The sequence below is a fragment of the Mus caroli genome, unplaced genomic scaffold (assembly GCF_978045245.1).
Source record: "Mus caroli unplaced genomic scaffold, Mus_caroli_1 scaffold_6, whole genome shotgun sequence".
Taxonomy (NCBI): Eukaryota; Metazoa; Chordata; class Mammalia; order Rodentia; family Muridae; genus Mus; species Mus caroli.
This window is the reverse complement of record NW_028227261.1, coordinates 48,168,800-48,191,480: the sequence shown is the minus strand read 5'-3', so window position 1 is coordinate 48,191,480 and position 22,681 is coordinate 48,168,800. Positions and strand designations below refer to the sequence as shown.

The window sequence follows — 22,681 nt, the reverse complement described above, 5'->3', positions numbered from 1 at the left end:
TAGCATCCACTATGGGCAGGGGGAGACAGTTTTCCAAGCCTGGAGGTCCAGACAGGAAGCAGACCACAAGGTCGCTTGCCAGACTACGCCAATGTTGTTGAGTCCTGCTGTTTTCGAGGTGACTGTCAGACACTTAGGTGGTACAGCTAAGGGGCCAGCCCTCTGTGAACAGTGACAAGAGGACTTCTTTGATTCACAAGCCATCTGCTATGGTGCCTTCCTCGCTGGTTAAGTTTTCATGGCCAGAGAAACCAGGAACTGGTGACCTATTTTCTTTTTCATTTTTCTCTTTGCATAAAGAAAACGTATAAACAATAAGTAAAATACTCCCGAACTCCTGAGAATTCGCCCCACTTCGCCTGTCTCTTTAAGACCACCGAGAGGGGCGGGACGCGGCACCGAGTTCCTTGGCGCTCTGGTGTCTTCCGAGTCTTCGCGTTTGCTTTAAGAGAGGGGGCGGTGCTCTGCCCGGAGGAGGCGGAGAAATCCTACACCCTCCCCCGGATCTCCGGCTTCCGGGATTGGACTGACCGGCTACCAGTGCAGAGCATCCCAGGCCCCAGCCTTTCCTGTACAGTTGGACCCTCTTCCTGAAAGGTGAGGGCATCAGGGCTTCTGGGTCAGTTGGGGAATCTCCTACCCTCCCTGGCCTCTGCTGCTCAAGCATCCCCCACCACCACCCAAACCCTGTCTGTGCATCCCTAGATCCCTGACTGCAGGGACGCTAACAGTTAAGAGCTACTAATTGCCTGGCTCTTCGCTAAGCGCCTTACACGCACTACCTTATAGAATGGTTTAGACACCATCACGAACCCATTTTACAGATGAGGAGCCTGAAGGAGCGCACACACAGCAGAGAAACAACAGAATCGGGACTCAAACCCAGGTCTGTCTGGGACCTTAAGCCGGCTGCACTGGAATGCTTTCCCCACCACCTCTCCCAAATCCTAGGCTCCCCTTCCATTTTCTTCCATCTCCAGGCTGCACCTGGCCCCTAAACATTCAAGCGGCAGCGAGTGTCCCCCGCAGCCAGTCTCTTTTTGTTGATAGGACACTCTTCTAACTCATGGTCTCGAGCTCACCAGATAGTCTAGGATAACCTTAAACTTACTCAGTCTCCTGCCTCCGTCTCCTAGGTGCTGGGATTGCCGGCATGCACCAGATTTTGTAGGCCCTGAGTATTGAACCCAGGATTTTGTGCTTGCTAGGCGAGCATTCAAATGAGCTACCACACCAGCTTTCCGTTCCTCTGTAGGCTGTCCAGTGTCGCTCTGGATGGTTCTTCCCTGCACTGGGTGGATTCCGCTCACATGTCCTGATCACAGGCTGGACTGGACATCCACTCACAGAGTCCTGAGTGCTTCTAGACTCTCCTATGTTCAGTCCTCACCCATCACATACTCTATTCCCAGGCTCAGTTCCCTTATTCTCCAACTCACTCCTCTTCTTTAACTCCGGGAGGCTGCTCAGCTCTACACCGGCTCTCTTCCTGAGCTATATTAATATAAGTATCAAGTTGTATGACCTGTGATAGTTATATAAACTATCAGTCCCCATTGAAAGAGTAGGCTAGTCTGTGTGTGGTGGTGGTGGTGGTGGTGGTGGTAGTTGCTCAGCAGGTAAAGGTGACTGTCCCCAAGCATGGTCCTAGTCCCATTCTGGGTCCCTAAGGTGGAAGGAAAGAACTGACTCCCATAGCCACAGAAGATAAAGGAGATGGTAGTAATAATTTTTAGTTTTTGAGGCAGTGTCTCACTATGTAGAGCAGACCACCCTTAAACTCACAGAGATGTGCCTCTACAGTGTTGCGGTTAAAGGCATGTGCTACCACCACAGCTGGCTCATAAAATTCTTTACTATGAATTCTTTTTGCAGAGTGTTCCATTTTCTTAAGCTTACGTATTTCTTTGTTTTAGACCCCGGAACGTTTTCTACCTTACCCTTGGGAGAAGAGCCTCTGGCTGAATGGCAGCTGTGGATGACTTACAGTTTGAAGGTACGGCCAGCGGATCTCCCCCTTTATCTTGTGATCACATCTTCCTCTGCCACAGCTACAGATTTTATTACTGCCACATACCATACTGTAAAGGATTTTATTTCAAACATCTTGGTAAGAGGCTGTTGGGCACACCCAGGTTTTTCTAGTTTGCTTATTTTTCTCACGGAACTCTTCTGATGGGCAGCAGGCAGCAAAAACTAGGAGTTAGCAGTTGCCTCATCTTTTCTGAGCACTCGCTGTGCAGACACCGTTGTAAACACTTTACAGGGACGACTCATGCAATCCTTCTCATATCGGGCTTTTTAAAGTAATCGTTCTGCTTGTCTTTTCAGTAAGGAAACCGAGGCACTAAGGAAATCAAGCTATCTGCCTAAGAGTCACACAGTTACTAAACCAGTCAGCCAGGACTGGAACCCGGGCAGTGTGACGTCACAGACTCCCCACGGTCTGATGGAGATTTGATACTAAAGTAGAAATAACTTCTTGTGCAAATACTGTCACACCACAGTTCTCCATCTTGTTTCAGACCACCCATAACAGCATTTGTGCTGGGGAAGCTCTCTAGCGGAGACTCCCAGTCCCCATCCCCGTCAGGTGGCTCCCAACTGCCTGTAAATCCAGTTCAGGGGATCTGATGCTGCTCTGGTCTCCACGGGCACTGCACATAGGTGGCCGTATACTCCCCTACCCCCACACATACACATAAGCCTGTTCCTCACCTCCTCTCACCGTCCCATAAGGTACAAGGTCATCTTCCGCCACTGTCACCTAAATTAACACCCCACCCTCCGCTGTCACTTGCTTCCCAACTCACTGGGAGTGAAGGCCTGGATAACCAGGGCCCACTGCCTCTGCTGGTCTCTGTCCTTTTGTAGCTCATGGCCTTTCCCACGCTTGCCTGACACACTAGGCTTGCAGCCTCACAGAGAGCCAGCTTGGGTCATTTGCTCTGTTTTTCAATTCCAAGTTGTCTTTCTTCAGCTCATGCTTGCACAGTGCAAGGGGGTGCAAGTATTGTGGACAGCATTTGCAGAGCCCCCTGGGCGGCGGGAGGAAGATTGCTTAATTTTTTTCTCTTTAAAAAACAAAAAGTTGAGCCGGGTGTGGTGGCGCACGCCTTTAATCCCAGCACTCGGGAGGCAGAGGCAGGCGGATTTCTGAGTTCGAGGCCAGCCTGGTCTACAAAGTGAGCTCCAGGACAGCCAGGGCTATAAAGAGAAACCCTGTCTCGAAAAACCAAAAAAAAAAAAAAAAAAAAAGTTGGTCCATGTTCCAGATCATAGCAGAGGTTGTCGGCCCAAGGCGGCTTGAAAGGAGGCAGGCAGTGATGAACATGAGGCTATACAATGGTTAAGGACTTCGGCTTCAGGGAAGAGCATGTGGTCCTTGGGGTGGCCTGGAAGGCTGTCCTGAGGAAGATGGAGTTCAGGTGCCTTCTGGCAGAAGTCATGTGCTAGGAAAAGATGGACGTAAAAGACGGCTTCAGAGAGGCCAGGACGCAGAGACGGAGAACTTTACTGTCGGAAGAGATACACTCCTGATGGTGCCGTCCATGTCTGCCGGCGTGCACATGCTTCCTGCTCTGCCCCTGGGTCCTTCTCAGCCCTTTGTGTAGCACCTATGGCCATTCTTATTGGGTGTTTACCTCAGAAGGAGTCTGACCCCATCAGCACAGCGAGCCGTATCTTCCTTCTGGCCCCTCTGACCTCGTGCTTGCCCAGTGACGCTCTGTTTCTCCTCTTCCTGGTGTGCCTTTTCACTAGCAAAGTAGTGCTTTTGAAATATGTATGATTTAAGTGGGTCTCCCTTCATGTGGCTCCCTTTGACAGCGTTGTGACCATCTTTTAAATGTCAGTGCACAGCTAATCCAAGCGTCTGCATCGCTGCAGGGGAAGTTAATGAGAAAAGTTCTTTTGGACACGATTTAACAGTGTAGCCCAAGAGCCCTAAAATGCCGACCTTGGGCTTGGGAGATGACTCGGTGGATAAAGCCCTTGCCATGCTGATGTGTGAACTGCTTGAAGCATGTGGGCAGGTGTGCAGGCTGCCTGTAATCCCAGCACTAGGGAGACAGAGAGAATTCCCAGCTAGCTGGACTAGCCAGGATTGATAGACTCTGGGTTTATAGTAAGAGTATCCGCCTCAGTAAATAAAGTGGGGATGCCCGATGTAAATTGTAGCCTCCCTCCATACATATGCAAGCATACATGTGCAGATGATTACATACCATACACATATATATGCACAGGTACACACATGAACACATACCCACAAACACACACTCACACAGGTGACTTAATGGTCACACTGATTAGTGGCCATCTTAAGACTAGGGCCCCCATACTCCTCTATTTTTTTTTCCTTTTCTTCTTCTCTCTCTCTCTGCTCATCTGTTTACTTATTTTTCAGGTTAGCATGAAAAGTAACTGGTTCATCATGGCATCTTCATATGTATATGTCATAGCGTGTTCTTCCCCATAGTCCCTCCACTAAATGCTTTGTCTACACTGTCATCTCTTGTATACTTCAAAAACTATTATAGTACAAAAGCCATTGTTTCTATACAGTCACCAGTCACCAGTGGAATTGCTTGTTAGATGTGAGCACACCCAAGAGCAGGACCTGGTACCCTCTCAGCGGAGGAAAGTGTTTGTTTTATGAGGGAGTGATCATCACTGGCATGGATCTCACTGTGCAAAGAAAGGAAGCACCCTAGTCCCTAGCGCTGGCCTTCCTAGCGCTTCCTTCCCGTGATGGAGCTGAGAGATTTCTATTCTGTTATTTCCACTTTGCTTCTTGGTCCTCGTGGTGTCTATGGTGATAAGGACTTGCCTGAATCAGGGATGTTGATGGATCAGGTACCCTACTAAAGACTATTTAGATAATCCTCCTGGCTCCCCTCCTCGCTGTGCTGTGCCGGGTGCCCAGGTGGCTCCTGAGTCAAACCCTCCTGCTTCAGCCTCCCTGGTGCTGAGATTGTTTGCAAAGCCTCGTGCTGCTTGTCACAGATGAGGTTCATGGCGAGCTGAGGGAATTAGCAGCTTGAGGACTGGAAGCCAAGTCCTTAGGCATGCTGGGTATGTGCTCCACCACTGAGCTACGTCTCCAGCTAAGAGACCTTCGGGTGAGAAGCCGCCAGCTACCAGTGTGGGAGGGAGCATCCAGTGAGAAGCCGCCAGCTACCAGTGTGGGAGGGTTCCCAGGCCTTTGTGCTTTGCTTCATTCCAGAATTTGGCGATGGAGCCACACTGTTAGCAGCAAACCCAGATGCTACCACGATAAACATCGAGGACCCCAGTGTATCTTTTGGCCACCAACCCAGACCCCCCGGGAGCATGGGGCGAGAAGAGGATGAAGAGCTGCTGGGGAACAACGACTCTGATGAGACCGAGGTTTGGACTTCCATTTTCTGTCCTTTGACTTTTCTCGGCTTAGAGCCCACACACTTAATCATTTGGTAGATGCCTGGTGCAGCGCCGGGCAGTGGTGACACTAAGACATGTGACCCATCACATCACTTTGGGGCCAGGGAAACGGGTAAACAGATGATCCCTCATGAGGAGCCCGTGTGCAGGTGGTGTCTGGGAAGCAGAGGGGAGTTAGGGAAGGTTTCCTCCAGTCAGTGACGCCTGGCTGAATTTGCTGCAAGAGGGAAAGTGGCTTGGCACTGGTGGTGGAGGCAAGGGGAATGATCTTAGTAAAGCCACAGAGGCACAAAGTGCTCAGTGCAGACAGGAACAGCCTTGCCTCCCCTGCACTGCAGCGAAGGGTGAGTGAAGGCAGTAGGTAAGACTACAGACGGGCAAGGACCTGGTGATGTTAGTTCCCGTGTGTTCTGAAAAGCATCAGGAGCCAGTGAAAGGTTTAAGCCATGTATCTAGATATGTTCAGACATTATTTAGTTTTGGTTGGTTGGTTGGTTGGGTTTTTTTGTTTGTTTTTTTTTTTTTTTTTTCCGAGACAGGGTTTCTCTGTATAGCCCTGGCTGTCCTGGAACTCACTTTGTAGACCAGGCTGGCCTTGAACTCAGAAATCCACCTGTCTCTGCTTCCCGAGTGCTGGGATTAAAGGCGTGCACCACCACGCCATTATTTAGTTTTGGTGGCCTTAAATATAAGTTGGAGGAAGACAGACTAGAGGCCAGAAGACCAGACAGAGTAGGGCAAAATGGTCTTGACTAGAAGCAATGGGAGCAGACCCAGTAGGACTTGAGAAATGGTGTAGGTGAAGGAGAAAGCAGGAGCGCCGCAGGGAGACACAGAGGCCTCTGTCTGATTGGGTGGCGTATAAATCAAGTGGGTCTTTGTGACCCAGGGCACATAGCTGGGGTGTGTGGGGAGTAGTATTTCTTCATTACTCCACACATTGAGAATGCCGAATTCTAACCACTAGACCACCAGGGAGTGACCCTCCACACATTGAATTATGGTCCACAGCCCATGAGAGGTGCTCATTCTGTGTAGCTTCACTGTGTAGCTCTGGGGCACCATCACCAGCTGTGTGAGTCCTTTGTCACCAGGAGGACAGGAATCAGATACTGATTCATCCTGCAGTGTAGGGAAAGTGAGTCTCTTGCAGAAAAGACACCCAGGGGCCTGCAGAGCACTGGGGTTAGAGGAGTGAGCAGCAGGCTGCCTTCCAGGGAGAGTTGTCAGAAGCACGGGCTACATCGCATCCAGAGGGGATGGATTTGAATGTGTGTGTTCTCCAGGAAAGAACAGGAACTCAGACTCCATTCATGGCTCAACCCTTGCTTGGATGTGCAGTCCAGCTCCCGCCGACCTGACTCTTAAGATGCTTTACCATAGCCATGTAACGAGGCTCCAGGAGACCTGCCTGGCTGCATATACCTAAAATCAAGGCACTCGGGAGGATGAGGCCGGAAGATTGAGAGTTCAAGGACAGCCTGGACTACACAGTGAGACTCTATCTCATATACACAGGAACAAAACTAACAAAACCTAAGGACAGAACTGTCCTTGGTCAGAATGAGTGTCCTGTGAGTAGTAACTTCTCTTAACCAGTTTGCCCAGAGCCTTCTGGTCTCATTTTCATTCTCTTGCTTGTAGGCTATTTGCAGTTCCCTACTTCACCTCTCTTCTCAAAGGTTTTGGAGGCCCAGTGGCAGGCCGTGGCCTTTGGTCTTTCTTGTTGAAATTGCCTGGACTCAGCACTTGAATGTTAACTTTATGTGGGACACTTGTAACCTAGAAACACAAACCTGGCCAAAATGTTTACAGAGGCAAGGACTGAAGATGAGTCACTAACAGAATGATAGCCATTAGAGGGCCAGCCTAAGGTAGGAGCCAAGTTAGAGGAACTGGGCAGTTTTCACTGCTGACCAAGTGGCCTTTGGGTATATGAAATAGTACCTTAAAAGAACAAAGTGGGCTTGGAGAGAAATGGCTTAGCTGTTAAAGGCTAGTGTGGGGATTGGAATCTGCATGGCCCATAGGGAATGGTGTTGCTAGGAGGTGTGGCCATGTTGGGGGAAGTCACTGTAGGGGTGGGCTTTAAAGCCCCACCCAGTGTGGGAGAGTTGGTCTTCTGATTTGCATGCGGAGCAAGATGCGGAACTCTCAGCTCCTCTAGCACCAGGCCTGCCTGCAAGCTTCACTGCTTGCCAGCCCCAATTAAATGTTGTCCTTATAAGAGTTGCCTTGGTCACGATGTCTCTTTACAGCAAGAAAAAAAAGGAAAAATACAAAGTAGAGTAAACTGGCTCCAGGAAGTACAGTGGAGTCCAAGAGATAAACAGATTAGGGGAGTGGTGACTTGGGGCAAGATCCCACCCAGCTAAGCTTATTGTTTATGCATTTGCTGTTAGTCAAGGAATAGTTAGAACATGTTAGGTTTTATTGTTACTTGGTTATTGTTCTCATTTGGACTTTTAATCTGGAAAGAACTATAGTTCAGAAATGCTGGCACACACTTTAGATCTGGATCTTGAGGAACAGTGGCCATGGAAAGCTTAGCCCCGGGCATTGTGGTACACACCTTTAATCCCAGGAGACAGAAGCAAGTAGCTCTCTGAGTTCAAGATTAGCCTTGTTCAAGAGCAAGTTCCAGGTAAAGGAAAGTTTAAATCCAGGTGTGGTGGTACAGGCCTTTAATCCCAGCAGTCAGGAGACAGAGCCATACAGATCTCTGAGTTCAATGTCAATCTACAAAGTTCCAGGACAGCCAAGCTTAAGCAGTGAGGGAAAACAGAAAGCTGGGATAATGTGATAGAACAAAGGGGCTATGTTCCAGCTCCAGCAAGCAGAGAACTTGGTAGTTTCGGCCATGTGGTTCTGGCTTTAGAGTCTAGAAGGGATGCCGGGCAGTGGTGGTGCACGCCTTTAATCCCAGCACTCGGGAGGCAGAGGCAGGTGGATTTCTGAGTCGAGGCCAGCCTGGTCTAGAGTGAGTTCCAGGACAGCCAGGGCTACACAGAAAAACCCTGTCTCGAAAAACAACAACAAAAACAAAACAGAAGACTAGAAGGGACTACTGGGACAATTGATGTTGGCTAACTGGAGCTAAGAAATGAGCAGTGATTGAGAAGAGAAGCATCAGGTGACATCTTCTGGGAAGGGTTTGCTGAGAGCACAAAGAAGCTGTGTTCCAGAGACAGCCAAGGTTGCACCTCCTTCTTCATCCGGACTTGGTAATGTGTAAGAGTCACCCAGGTGGTACTGGTTTAAAGGCATGAAGGGGTCATGGAGAGCAGCTGAGGCTTGCTTGGCACTGTGAGAGGCCATGGAAGGCCATTGGTGAAGGTACAGCCTCAGTTGCAGTTGACGGTCCAGGACTGAAGGGGTCATGCAAAGAAGTTGAGGCTTGACACCATGAAGGGAGCCTATGAGAGGCTATTGGTGAAGCCTAGTTGCAGCAGAAGTCTCCAGTGAATTGGAGATTCCAGTACCATGGGGTGATCAGCAAGAACAGCATCAGCAGTGGAGTGAAGTCAACCAGAGCCTACAGTGCTTCAGAGGGCAGAGCTGGAGATGTGACCCAAGCCCTTTGGAGGACCCCAGAAGATCATGTGTGGATTCCAGACACTGGAACAAGAAGATGTAAAGTTAAAGATCCCACGGTGTTAGAGATGTCAGAGCTGTGGGATACCTGCTGAGGAAAGCTGCTAACAGGGAGTGAAGCCAGCCAAAGAGAAAGAAGTTTGTTGGAGTCAACACAGATGAAAGGAGTTGGAGATCTGAAGAGAGTTTTGTCATCACACATGGAGATGCTGAGCTTAGAGTTTGCCCAGCTAGTTTTTGGCCTTATTTTGGTCCAGTATTTCCCCACTTGTTTTGGAATGGTAATCTGTGCCCTGTGATGTTGGACGAATGTGAGCTGCTTTTTCATCTTGATTTTGTAGGGGATTACAGTTAAGAGATTGCATGAATCTCAGTAGAGACTTTGAACTTTGGACTTTTTATATTGTTGAGACTGTTACAGACTCTGGTGACTTTTGAAATTAGATTAAGTGTATTTTGCATTATGCTATGGCTAGTTATGGCCCCCATAGACTCAGGTGTTTGAACAAGCCAATGGAGGCCAGGGAGTAGAATGTGGTGGAATATGCTTGGTCCGTAGGGTGTGGCACTGTTAGGAGGTGTGGCCTTGTTGGAGGAAGCGTGTCACTGTGGGGGGTGGGCTTTGAAGCTCCACCCACTGCAGAATAGCCAGTCAGTCTTCTGTTTGCCTTCAGAACAAGATGTAGAACTCTCTACTCCTCCTGCACCATGTCTGTCTGCTGCTGCAATGCTTTCTGCCATGATGATAATGGACCAAACCTTAGAACCAGTAAGCCAGCCTCATTTAAACATTGTCCTTTATAAGGGTTAACTTGGTCATGGTGTTTCTTCACAGCAATGGAAACCCTAGCCAAGACAGGCTCACAACTGAAAATACAACAACCAAGTGGGCTGGAGAAGGATAGCTCAGTGGTTTGGAGCACTTGCTGCTCTGCAAGAGGACTAGAGTTTTGTTGACCTATCAGGGGACTCAGAACTGCCTGTAGCTTCAGCTAAGGGATCCAACACCTTCTGGTCTCTGTGGGTACCTGCACACATAGATGCATGCACATAAGTGAAAATGAAATTTTAAAAATCTAAAAAGTAAAAAAAAAAAAATAAATAAATAAATAGAAGAAGAAGAGACAGATAATTTAGTCCTAGGGCAAAATACAGAAAAGAAATCAGCTGGGCAGATTTTTATGCAACCTGTGACCATCAAATAGTGAGACATGTAAGGATCACTTCTACTATGAGGCCGGACCCTAAGGGCTGGACCCTGCTCTATAGACTTAAAGACCTTTGTAATCATTGGCTCCAGATAATTAAAATGTAGGCCTGAAGGAGACACAGAAAGTTATCTTATATAATTGAAAATATTTGTATCAAAACAGCACTGGCAATTTGTTAAGATGAGCTGGTAGTCCATCTATGGAAGAGCTAGTGGAACTGGAGATCTGAGCATTTCATGGCTATGGGTTAAAGTCACAGAGGGGTGACCAGGGCCTGCTGGAGTCACTCCGCTTTGCTCACCGGCCACTGTGACCACTGGTGTTCGTTTTGAGCAGATCCTGTAGTAAACACCTGACATCACTCTCAGCCCATTTTGTCCTATTTCATTTTATTTTACTCTTTTGAGACAGGGCCTGTATAGCCCTGGTTGGTTTGGAACTCTTCTCTGTAGACCAGGCCGACCTGCAACTTGGATATCTTGTCTGCCTCTGCCTCCCCAGTCCTGGGATTAAAGGTATGTGCTTCTGTGAATGAGAACAAAACTGGAACAACACCCATTGCAAGTTAATGGGAGATCAAAAGAGGGAAAATGTACCTTGCAGGTTAAGGGTTCTGTCTGCAGTTAAGACAGTTAAGAATAACTGCCTGTTGTCCTGTGTTAAATCCTTGCAAATTAGGGTTTCCACTTAAAATTAAGAATAAGTTCTTGTTTCTTAGATGTGATGTAAGGAGCTTGCAACCCATGTCCATGGTGCATAGCACTACCCTTGCTTCTTCCCTTTCATTGTTTCTTCCTAACAGTGGATAACAGCCAACACTCTCGCCCCTCTGAACACCTTATCTCTCCTATAAAAGGGGCTTCAAGAGGCCAGCAGGGGCTGCTCTCTCAATTGTGACTTAGGGTGTGACAGCTGGCTGGCCAGTCCTGGGTGCACCCCAAAATGCAGCTTGATTTAATTAGACAACTGTGGATTGTGATCTCAGGTTTAACACATAGCTGTAGTTCGTTCCTTTTAGATTTGGGTTTTTTTTTTTTTTTCTCACTAATTTAAAATCTTGCTAGGTTTTGCATCCTTTGACTCTGCCTTCCTATGTCTCAGCTTGAGAAGGTGGCCCACGATGCCCTTCCTTTCCTCTCTAAGGGTAAGGTTGGTTGAGGCTCCTCAGGGGTTGCAAGACACTCCTTTAACCTTTGTCTTTTGCTGTTCTGCTGGGACATATGCAGAGTTCTCATGACCGCGTGGCTTTCCTTGGAAACATGGGGGACAGTCCCTTTCCAGTGACTCTCATTGTAGAATGAATCCTGGTTAAGTGTAGCCTCAAATAGCTACAACCGCCCTGACCAAGAGGACTGGAGACTTAGTCAGGTTGCAGGCTCCTTTAGAGGGAGGCCAACCTCTGAACATTGACTTTTCAAAGCCAGCCCTCTGTCTTTGCTGGCAGTGCCTCCAAGCTTTGTTTGTTGAGTACTTGGGTCACTTCCTGCAGTTGTGAAAGGGGAGAAGTAGGTTTTCATTTTAGTTTTTGTAATTTCTATGGATATGGGGAACTCCTTGAGATAAAAAGAGAAACCAGATAGCCGCTCCATTTAATACTGTAAAATCTATGGCACAAAGTTTTAACTTTTTGGATAGAATTTGGTGTGGTTTGGCTTGGCTTGGCTTGGCTTGGCTTGGCTTGGTTTGGTTTGGTTTGGTTTTTGAGACAGACCTTCCTTTGTGGGCCTGATTAGTCTAGAACTCATTGTGCAGACCAAGCTGGCTTGATTTTGCTGTGATCCTCCTGAGTGATGGTAGTGCGTATGTCTCTACCAGGCTGGACAGAATTTTAACTGGGCTTAATTTTATTCACTTTGGGGCCATTGTAACACAGAACAGGGTAAGAAGTGGAGCCTTAGTCCAGGCAAGATGGGTCTCTGAGAGGAATCTTAAAGTGTTCACATATCATCATTTAATTAATTAAGCTATTATTATTATTAATTATTGTGTGTGAGGGAGAGAGAGTGTTTGGTGTTTGAGACAGGGTTTTTCTTTTCTTTTTTTTTAGAATTATTTATTTATTTATTATATGTAAGTACACTGTAGCTGTCTTCAGACACTCCAGGAGAGGGCATCAGATCTCATTACAGATGGTTGTGAGCCACCATGTGGTTGCTGGGATTTGAACTCAGGACCTCTGGAAGAGCAGTCAGTGCTCTTAACCGCTGAGCCATTTCTCCAGCCCCCGAGACAGGGTTTTTCTATGTAGCCCTGGTTGTTCTGGAACTCGCTCTATAGAGACCAGGCTGGCCTCAAATTTAGAGATTTGCCTGCTGCTACCTCCTGAGAGCTGGGATTAAGGCCCTCATTTTAAAAAAAGATTTATTTATTTTATGTAAATGAATACATACAGCTGTAGCTGTCTTCAGACACACCAGAAGAGGGCATCAGATATCATTACAGATGGTTGTGAGCCATCATGTGGGTACTGGGAATTGAACTCAGGACCTCTAGAAGAACAGTTAGTGCTCTTAACTGCTGAACCATTGCTCCAGCCTACCCTCATAATTTTTTTCTTTTTGAGACAGGGTTTCCTCTGTGTAGCCCTGGCTGTCCTGGAACTCACTCTGTAGACCAGGCTGGCCTCGAACTCAGAAATCCACCTGCCTCTGCCTCCCGAGTGCTGGGATTAAAGGCGTGCGCCACCACGCCCGGCTCATTATTATTATTATTTTTTTAGACACTGAACACACACTTTATTCCTCCCGTGAAGGACTTGGTAAAAACACAGCCCAGCAGTGCGGCTGGAACGTCTGCAGTGCCCCGTTCCCCCCAACAAGTGAGGTGTGCAGCCTGAAGGCAAACTGTTGTCGTTTCTTTCCTATTTCCACAATAGAATTTGGAACCTGCTGGCAAGCCTTCTAAGAGTGGGAAAGGCCACTGCGGGGCTGGTGAGATGGCTCAGCAGTTAAGAGCACCGACTGTTCTTCCAAAGGTCCTGAGTTCAAATCCCAGCGACCACATGGTGGCTCACAACCATCCGTAACAAAAATCTGATGCTCTCTTCTGGAGTGTCTGAAGACAGTTACAGTGTACACATATATAATAAATAAATAAATACACCCAAAAAAAAGAAATTGTTAAAAAAAAAAAAAAAAGAAGAAAGAAAAAGAAAAGGCCACTGCTTTGTTCCTGAGACAGGGTCTGTCTCACTAGGCTGACCTGCAGCTGCCTGGCAATTCTGCCTCAGCCTCCTGAGTCCTGAGGTTATAGGCATGTCAGCACTTTGGGCAAAAGACTGATTTTGAAATTTTGTAATAAAATATTTGATTAGAAACCTACTAGCGGCCGGGCGTGGTGGCACACGCCTTTAATCCCAGCACTCGGGAGGCAGAGGCAGGCGGATTTCTGAGTTCGAGGCCAGCCTGGTCTACAAAGTGAGTGCCAGGACAGCCAGGACTACACAGAGAAACCGAGAAACCCTGTCTCGAAAAACCAAAAAAAAAAAAAAAAAAAAAGAAACCTACTAGCACCCATTTAGAGTTGGAAGACAGGACGCATACTCAGCTTCCGTATTACGCTGCAGCCAATTTGTCATCCCAGTGACTGATAGTAAGGACTTTGAAGCGGCCCTCACCCCGGGGCAGGGTAGTTTCCCCTATAAAGGCAAGCAGTGTCGATCATTATGGATTAAAGTTGCTCTGTAGATCCCTGCTCCAAACAGCCACAGAGAGAGCAGTACCTAAATGCCTGCAGAGAGACTTCTGTGACTGGGTTTATCCAGTGGCCCAGGGCAGCATGTCCTCTGTCCCCCAGTCACCCAGGGGCCAGGCCTCGGAGCTTCTAGGCCTCTGCAACTATCAGGTCTCTGGTGACTTGAAAAGCGGCGGTGAGGGAGCTCAGCTGTATCTTCTTACTGGTGCCAACAGAAAGTCTGTACTCAATGTCTGCCATCTTGGTCAATAAGTGTATCCGAACTGAAGATGGAAAGTCAACTCTGTGTACAAACAAGTGAACCTCGGTCAGAATGTCATGCAGCGCCAAGCCCTTCAGAGTCTTCAGCTCCATGATATTTTTGTAGGCGGTGGTGAAGTCCAGATTGAGCATCCAGTCCAGTATATTGGCGATGTCCGTCTTGAGTGGGGGTCCGGTGCACGTGTAGACAGTCTCCTCTGTCACCTTCCCAAAGGCCATATTGGTACTCTGCAGGATGCTCAAAGCCCTTCGCATGTCCCCACTGGACAGAGTGACAAGGGCCTTCATTCCATCTTCACTTATATCCACATTCTCTTCTTGTACTACGTGTTCCAGTCGAGGGACCATGAGCTCGGGTGTCAGAGGGCCAAATCGGAACCTCGTGCACCGTGACTGCAAGGCAGGGATGATCTTGGACAGGTAGTTACAGATGAGGCAAAACCTGGTGTTTTCTGTGAACTCAATCACTCGTCTCAAGGCATTCTGGGCATTCTGAGTCATGGCGTCGGCTTTGTCCAGGATCACAAGCTTAAACCCTTTCTTGAAGATTGTCCTTGTGCTGGCAAAGCTGAGGATTGGTCCCCGAACGATATCGATCCCTCGGTCATCAGAAGCATTCAGCTCCAAGACCATGGAGCTGAATTCTTTATCTTTGTACAGTTGCTTGGCACAGGCTAGGTTGGTGGATGTCTTTCCTGTCCCTGGAGGGCCATAGAGAAGTAGGTGTGGCAGGCGGTCTTCACTGATGAACTTCTGAATGGTACTCAGAATGTCCTGGTGAGAAATGAGATCGGCCAGGGTCTGTGGCTCATACTTCTCAACAGGGCAGGTTCTGGGCCCGGGCCACCGCAGGCCGCTGCTGCGAAGGCGCCACTGCCGTCATGACTGACAGATGCTGCAGGTCCCCCTCATTATTTTTTTTAAACAATTTTTTTTTTTTTTACTCCAGAACTATCAGGATGGCTCCACAAGCCAGGTCACATGAGTGTGACCCTGGAATCCATGCAGAGCTGGAAGGAAAGGAGAAAAGCAATTCCACAAAGTTGTCCTCTGACCTCCGTCCACACCTGTGCGCAAGATAAATGCATAAATATAAAAAGCCTTTGTTTTAAGACAGTGTCGCCTATCGCTCAGGTGGACTTTGAACTCACTGTGTAGTGAGGCTGTCTCCAAACTTCTGATCCTCCCGACTCTACTGAATATGTTTTAGAATTACAGGCATGTGTCACCACGCCTGGCCTTCTAATTCATTAAGAGCTTACTTTTATCAAATTATGAAATGTTAACTGGCATAAATAATTATTCATTGCATAGTTGGGTATGGTGGGGGCTTATTGTAACCCCAGCACTCTCAGCACTAAGAAGATATAGATAGGAGAATCTAAAGTTCAAGGCCAGCCTGGGCTACATCCCAAGACTCTGTCTCAAAAACAAACAAACAAACAAAAAATAAAAATAAAAAAATGAAACCAAAAGCAAAGAGAATGACTGTTATGCTTTGCTTCTGTTTACAGACATACTTCCCAGGTGACTAATGTCCAAGTGGCATTATCAGATGCCACTTCCTTCCTGGAGTGTCAAGTGTTGGGCAGGACTAATTATCTTTACTCGAGGATGACAGTCATTATGCAGTTAAGAGGACACAGACAGGAGCCTGAGCCAGCACCTCTAACAGTTCCGGTGTGGAGGACACCTGCTTGGTGACACGCACCCCTAAGCTCTGCATTTTAGAAGCTTTGCACACTGGGGAACATAAGTGTGTTAAATAAACAAAGAAGGCAGAGTTAGTTGACGTGTAGGCTTTCACCTCCTGAGTGCTGGGATTATAGGCCTGTGGCACCAAGTCTGGCTTGCACTTACTGTTGATTTTGGTGTTTTGTTTTTGAGGCTCACCTTGAACTCACAGCGATCCTTGTGACACCTCCACCTCATGAATTATAGGCATGAGTTATATAACACCTGGCTTCAGTTTTTACATTTGAAATACAATTTAGACTCTGTCTTGGCAGGATGTTAGGTCCATATATATTAGCTGTGTTACCCTTCCTGCCCCCAGAAAAACCAAAGCATAGTTTTAGACAGCAGCGGAGGCATCAACAATGACCACAGGGGCTAGAAAGATTGCTCAGTGGTTAAGAGCACTGGCTGCTCTTCCAGAGATTCCGAGTTCAATATGTACCCATAAGGTGGCTCACAAACATATATAATGGTATCTGGTGTCCTCTTCTGACATGCAGGTTTACATGCAGACAGATCACTGGTATATAAATGAATTGATTTAAAAAAAGTGACCACAGACTGACATCTGCCTGATGCCCAAGGATATACAATAGCGAAAAATGTATTTTGTTAAAGCAGTAAATACAAGTCAGACTTTTTTTAAGTAGAACTTTGCAAGCCTTTGTCTTAAGTTGTGTGTGTGTGTGTGTGTGTGTGTGTGTGTGTGTGTTCTCGAGACAGGGTTTCTCTGTGTAGCCCTGGCTGTTGTTCTGGAACTTAACTTTGTAGCTCAGGCTGGCCTTGAACTCTGGAATCTGCCTGCCTCTGCCTCTTGAGCGCTGGGATCAAAGGTGTGCACCACCACTGTCCCGTGAGATGCTCTTACCTTTATTTAACTTCTGACAGAAGATCTGGAATCTTCCTCACCTCTGCAGCTGTCCTCCACACATGGAGCCCTCCTCTCTGCTGTAGTTCTGCTCCACAAGCAAGTTGCTGTTCCTGCAGGTTGGCAGCATTCTCCTGCTTCGTGATGGTCTCTTTTCTCCTGTCAGAGGGGAAATGGAGGCACACTGGGCACCAGGGTTGGCACTCAGGGGTTCTTGCACAGATGGGCTCAGAATAGAAACAACCAGGTTGCAGACTCCTTTAGCTTCTTGGGTACTTTCTCTAGCTCTGTCATTAGGTGCCCTGTGTTCCATCCAATAGATGACTGTGAGCATCCACTTCCGTATTATTCAGGTATTGGCAAAGCCTCACAGGAGATAGCTATGTCATGGTCCTGTCAGCAAAATCTTTCTGGCATATGCAATAGTGTCTGGGTTTGGTGGTTGTTTATGGGATGAATCCCGGGTGGGGCAGTCTCTGTTTGGTTCTTCCTTCCATCTTAGCTCAGAACTTTGTCTCTGTAACTCCTTCCATGGGTACTTTGTTCCCCATTCTAAGAAGGGGCGAAGTATCAACACACTTAGGTCTTCCTTCTGGAGTTTCATGTGTTTTGCAAATTGTATCTTGGATATTCTAAGTTTCTCGGCTAATATCCAGGTACCAGTGAGTGCATATCATGTGAGTTCTTTTGTGATTGGGTTACCTCACTCAGAATGATATCTTCCAGATGCATCCATTTGCCTAAGAATTTCATGAATTCTTTGTTTAATTGCTGAGTAGTACTCCATTGTGTAAATGTACCACATTTTCTCCATTCCTCTGTTAAGGGACATCTGGGTTCTTTCCAGCTTCTGGCTATTATAAGTAAGGCTGCTATGAACACAGTGGGGCATGTGTCCTTATTCCAAGTTGGAACATCTTCTGGGTATATGCCCAGGAGAGGAATTGCTGGATCTTCCAGTAGTACTATGTCCAATTTTCTGAGGAACCGCCAGACTGATTTCCAGAGTGGTTGTACAAGCTTGCAATCCCACCAGCAATGGAGGAGTGTCCCTCTTTCTCCACATTCTCGCCAGCATCTGCTGTCACCTGAATTTTTGATCTTAGCCATTCTGACTAATGTGAGGTGGAATCTCAGGGTTGTTCTGATTTGTATTTCCCTGATGATTAAGGATGTTGAACATTTTTTCAGGTGCTTCTCAGCCATTCGGTATTCCTCAGTTGAGAATTCTTTGTTTAGCTCTGTACCCCATTTTTTAATGGGGTTATTTGATTTTCTGGAGTCCATCTTCTTGAGTTTTTTGTATATATTGGATATTAGTCCCCTATCTGATTTAGGATTGGTAAAGATCCTTTCCCAATCTGTTGGTGGCCTTTTTGTCTTATTGACCGTGTCTTTTACCTTACAGAAGCTTTGCAATTTCATGAGGTCCCATTTGTCAATTCTCAACTTTACAGCACAAGCCATTGCTGTTTTGTAGTTGCATATGTAGCAGAGGATGGCCTAGCGGCCATCAATGGGAGGAGAGACCCTTGGTATTGCGAAGATCATATGCCCTAGTACATGGGGAATGCCAGGGCCAGGAAGCGGGAATGGGTGGGTTGGAGAGCAGGCTGGGGGGAGGGTATAGGGGGCTTTGGGAATAGCGTTTGAGATGTAAATGAAGAAAAATCTAATAAAAAAAGAGGAAACAAATAAACAAACAAAGTTGGAGCACAAGATCCAGAGCAGATTTGAATGACAGGGCTGATGAAGATTAATCCTCTGTCTGAAATTGTTCTGATTACTTTCTGTCTGAATGGACTGAATACAGATGCAAAGGTGCATTGGCCTTGCTATACATCAGAGGCCCGGATTTAATGTGACTCGGAGAAGCAAGGATACCTGTAGATTACCTTGTATATTTCAAACCTCAAATTTTTTGCCTCGATTTTTGCATGTGTGGTCATATATATGCATAGTTAAGTAGTCTATAATAACCTAAAATAATAGTTGGTCAAATTCAACCCGATTTTAGCATGACCTTGTTTATTTGTGTGCGGGTGTGCATGTGCTGTGGTGTGGTTGGCGGTCAGCAGACAACCTGAGGTAAGGAAGTCAGTTCTCTTCTTCAACCACATGGGTCCTTTGGATCAAACTCTGGTTATTAGACTTTGTGACAAGCACCCTTACCGGCTGCACTGTCTTGCTGGTCATAAAGTAGTTATTTTAAAAGCTCCAGGCAAATAGCTAAGTAAATATTGACTGTGCTAAGACTAAATTCCCTAGTCATTGGAAGCTCCCTGCCCCACCTCCAATCAGAAAACACAAGCAATTGGTTTTTTGTTTTGTTTTTGTTTTTGTTTTTTCAAGGCAGGGTTTCTCTGTGTAGCCCTGGCTGTCTTGGAACTCACTCTGTAGACCAGGCTGGCCTCGAACTCAGAAATCCACCTGCCTCTGCCTCCCGAGTGCTGGGATTAAAGGCTTGAGCCACCACCACCCAGCTAAGCAATTGTTTTTTTTTTTTTTTTTTGGCTTTTTCGAGACAGGGTTTCTCTGTGTAGCCTTGGCTGTCCTGGAACTCACTCTGTAGACCAGGCTGGCCTCGAACTCAGAAATCCGCCTGCCTCTGCCTCCCGAGTGCTGGGATTAAAGGCGTGCGCCACCACGCCCGGCTCATAAGCAATTGTTTTTTAAAGCACAGAATCGTCCTGTGGTCAATTTTGTGTAACTGTTACTAAGAGTAGCGCAGAAGTTTAAGAAAATCAGTTTATTTTTCAAGAAAAGAAGATGTATTCATTTTTATTTTATGTGCATGAGTGTTTTGCCTGCATGTGTGTCTCTGTACCATGTGACTGCAGTGCCTGAGGAGGCCAGAAGAGGGCAGTGGATCCCCTGGTACTAGAGTTCTAGGCAGTTGTGAGCCACCACGGAGATGATGGGAATTGAATCCAGGTCCTCTGGGCCGTCTCTCTAGTTCACAAAAATCTGTTTATATAAACACGCAGGATACATTTTAGTTTATGTCAGTGTATTAAATTTTAACCGTGGGAAATAGTTTCAACAACCTTTAATTTTTAAAAAATTACTAAATTACTTTTAGGTATATAGGTGGTTTTTGTTTTTGTTTTTGGTTTTTGGCTTTTGGTTTTTTTTTTGCATGTATGTAACTGGTGTCTGAGTAGGCCAGAATAAGGAGTCGGATTTCTTGGGGCTGGAGTTATGAGCCCCTATGTGGGTGCTGGGAATTGAACCCAGGTCTCTGCTAGAGGATCCAGTGCTTGTACCTGTTGTGTCATCTCTTCAGCCCTCAATAACCTTCTAATTAGAGTCAACTTTTTAAAAAAAGATATTTATTTACATACATACATACATACATACATATTTATTGTATGTATATGCGTACACTGTAGCTGTCTTTAGACACACCAGAAGAGGGCATTGGATTCCATTACAGGTGGTTGTGAGCCACCATGTGGGTGCTGGGAATTGAACTCAGGACCTCTGGAAGAGCAGTCAGTGCTCTTAACCACTGAGCCATCTCTCTAGCCCCTAGAGTCAGCTTGATCCCAAGCATAAACCATTATTTCTACAGCTGCCCATAAGATCACTGTGATATGCCATCTTCATTTCGTTTGGGGTATTATCCTTTGCTTTAGGGTACAGCCTAATTTCATCATACAAACTCCTTTCTTACCCAAATATTCTCTTTCCTATTAACTAGGCTGTTGTGAATTACTTGACAGGGGTGCTGGGAAACCAACTCAGCAATTCAGTCTTCAGCAAGTGCTCTTGACTACTGAGCCACCTCTCAGGGCCCCATTTATTTGCTTGTTTCTTTGTCTGTTGGAGACAGGGTTTTGGTAGCCCAGGCTGACCTCACGTTTACCTCCTATTCAAAGGTAGCCTTGAACCTCTGATCTTCCCACCTTCACCTGGGACTCGAGTGCTGGGATTACACAACAGTGAGCTCACAGACACATGTTGCTACGTCTAAATATATATTTTAGAAGGTATGACAGCTAGTAGGATGGAGATAAAGCATTTCCATTTTATGGCTGAGGAGGTGGCCAGTTGTTAAAGCACTTGCCGGGAAGTGTGAGGGAGGACCTGTTTAGATCCCCTGCACCACATAAAAAGCTGCATGTGGCGGTGCTTACCTGGAATCCCGGCCCTGAGGAGGTGGAGAAGGGAGCGCTGGGGCTTCCTGGCCAGCCAGTCTAGCCACTCCACCAGCTCCAGCTTCATCGAGAGACCTTGTCTCCAAAAATATGGTGGAAGGGGCTAGAGAGGTCATGGTGAGGGTTCTTCAAGATGTGTCATGGCCTCAGATACTCAAAGGAACAGGCAAATTTGCAGGGCTAATGGTATAGAAATGCCAGTATACTGTAGGAAAGGACAATAACAGTCACCTTAGTTGACCATTTTGGTCTCAGCTGGTGACAAGTGGTCTTGTGTCTTGGCTGTTTGGGCAGACATGTGACAGCTCACTGTAATCCTGTCAGCCGTTAGCCACTGTTGCATTTCCCTCTGTTTTCCCTTAGTCGTACGGAATAACCCGTGCCATGTTCTGGTCAGTCTAAAGCTTCCTTCACTCCCTGAGGTAGGAAACTTGCTGTCTGTTGCCGTCCGAACTCTTCCCCTCCTTACTGATGCTTGTGTCTATGTCAGGCTGGCTGGGAGTGGGCCGTCATGATTGCCCTTAGTCACTGAGGATCAGTTTTTGCGTTTTGGTGTCTCAAGAACTTGGGAAGTCGGGGGCTGGAGAGATGGCTCAGTGGTGAAGAGCATTGGCTTGTTCTTCCAGAGGTCCTGAGTTCAATTCCCAGCACCCACATGGGAGCTCACAACCGTCTGTAACCACATAATCAGATCCCGTGGGGTCCGAAGCCCTCATACACGCAGACAAAATACCCATGTATATAAACAAATAAATAATTAAAAGGACGACGTTGGGAAGCCTGGAGCTCACCGTGTTTCATTTCCCCTCTGACAGTTACTTGCCGGTCAGAAGAAGAGCTCCCCCTTCTGGACATTCGAGTACTATCAGACATTCTTTGATGTGGACACTTACCAGGTCTGTGACCCAGCTTTGACCCTTGTTTTCCCCAGTGGGGACTTGTTTCTGCTGGGATGGAACAGCCATCATGTTAGAGCCCCAGTACTAGAAGTGGTCTTTCTCAAGCACATTGGCTTGCTGCATGTAAAAACACCGTTATAAACGCTCACATAGCCCGCCTTGAGTTGTGTGGTAGTGGACTAAGATTAAACCCTAAGGAAAATAAACCTGCTGTGTTACTTTGCAGGTCTTTGACAGAATAAAAGGGTCCCTGCTGCCGGTTCCTGGAAAGAACTTTGTGAGGCTGTACATCCGCAGCAATCCAGATCTCTATGGTATGTGCTGTGCTGTTAATTTCAGTGAGCGTGGGGCTTGCCTGGAAGGTTAGATAATTGCGCTGCTAGGGGAGTGTACAATGCTTTGATTTGACTCTCTGAATCTTAGAAACTAGTTTTGCAAAGAATTTAGAAGACAATGCAGTTTCCTGTCACATGGTACTGTGGCTGTTCTTCCTGTGGCTGCAGTTATCATCATCCTTTAAAGGGCTTTAGGTGACTTTAGTGTAGGCTTGATGCAGGTGTGTGTTTCTGAGTGTTGTTGATTTTCCTCCCTGGAGGATTTGCTGGGGTAGGGTCAGTGTGGAGAAAGGTTGTTGTTGTTTTGTTATTGTTGTTTTGTTTTGGCTGTTTGACTATACTCCATAGTTCGTGGCATTTGAATACTTAGTCCCCAGTTTGTGGTGATGTTTAGGTAGGATTAGGAGGTGTAGCCTGCTGGAAGAAGTATGTCAATGGGGGCAGACTTTAAGGTTTCAAAAACTACATGGCCGGGCGTGGTGGCGCACGCCTTTAATCC

At 46.9% G+C, this 22,681-nt stretch overlaps 1 protein-coding gene and 1 pseudogene across 1 annotated transcript in view; one reads left to right on the top strand and one right to left on the bottom strand.

The window, feature by feature from the left end:
* Nucleotides 1-465: 465 nt before the first annotated feature.
* The window catches only part of Yipf1 (Yip1 domain family member 1), a 45,545-nt gene continuing 23,329 nt past the window's right edge, over nt 466-22,681 (top strand). The window contains exons 1-5 of the mRNA XM_021161189.3: nt 466-597; nt 1,917-1,996; nt 5,228-5,391; nt 21,764-21,844; nt 22,074-22,161. Coding sequence (XP_021016848.1) covers nt 1,966-1,996; nt 5,228-5,391; nt 21,764-21,844; nt 22,074-22,161 — 364 coding nt within the window. The 5' untranslated portion in view covers nt 466-597; nt 1,917-1,965. The remainder of the gene's footprint in view (nt 598-1,916; nt 1,997-5,227; nt 5,392-21,763; nt 21,845-22,073; nt 22,162-22,681) is intronic.
* LOC110292334 (replication factor C subunit 5 pseudogene) lies at nt 14,045-15,047 on the bottom strand (annotated as a pseudogene).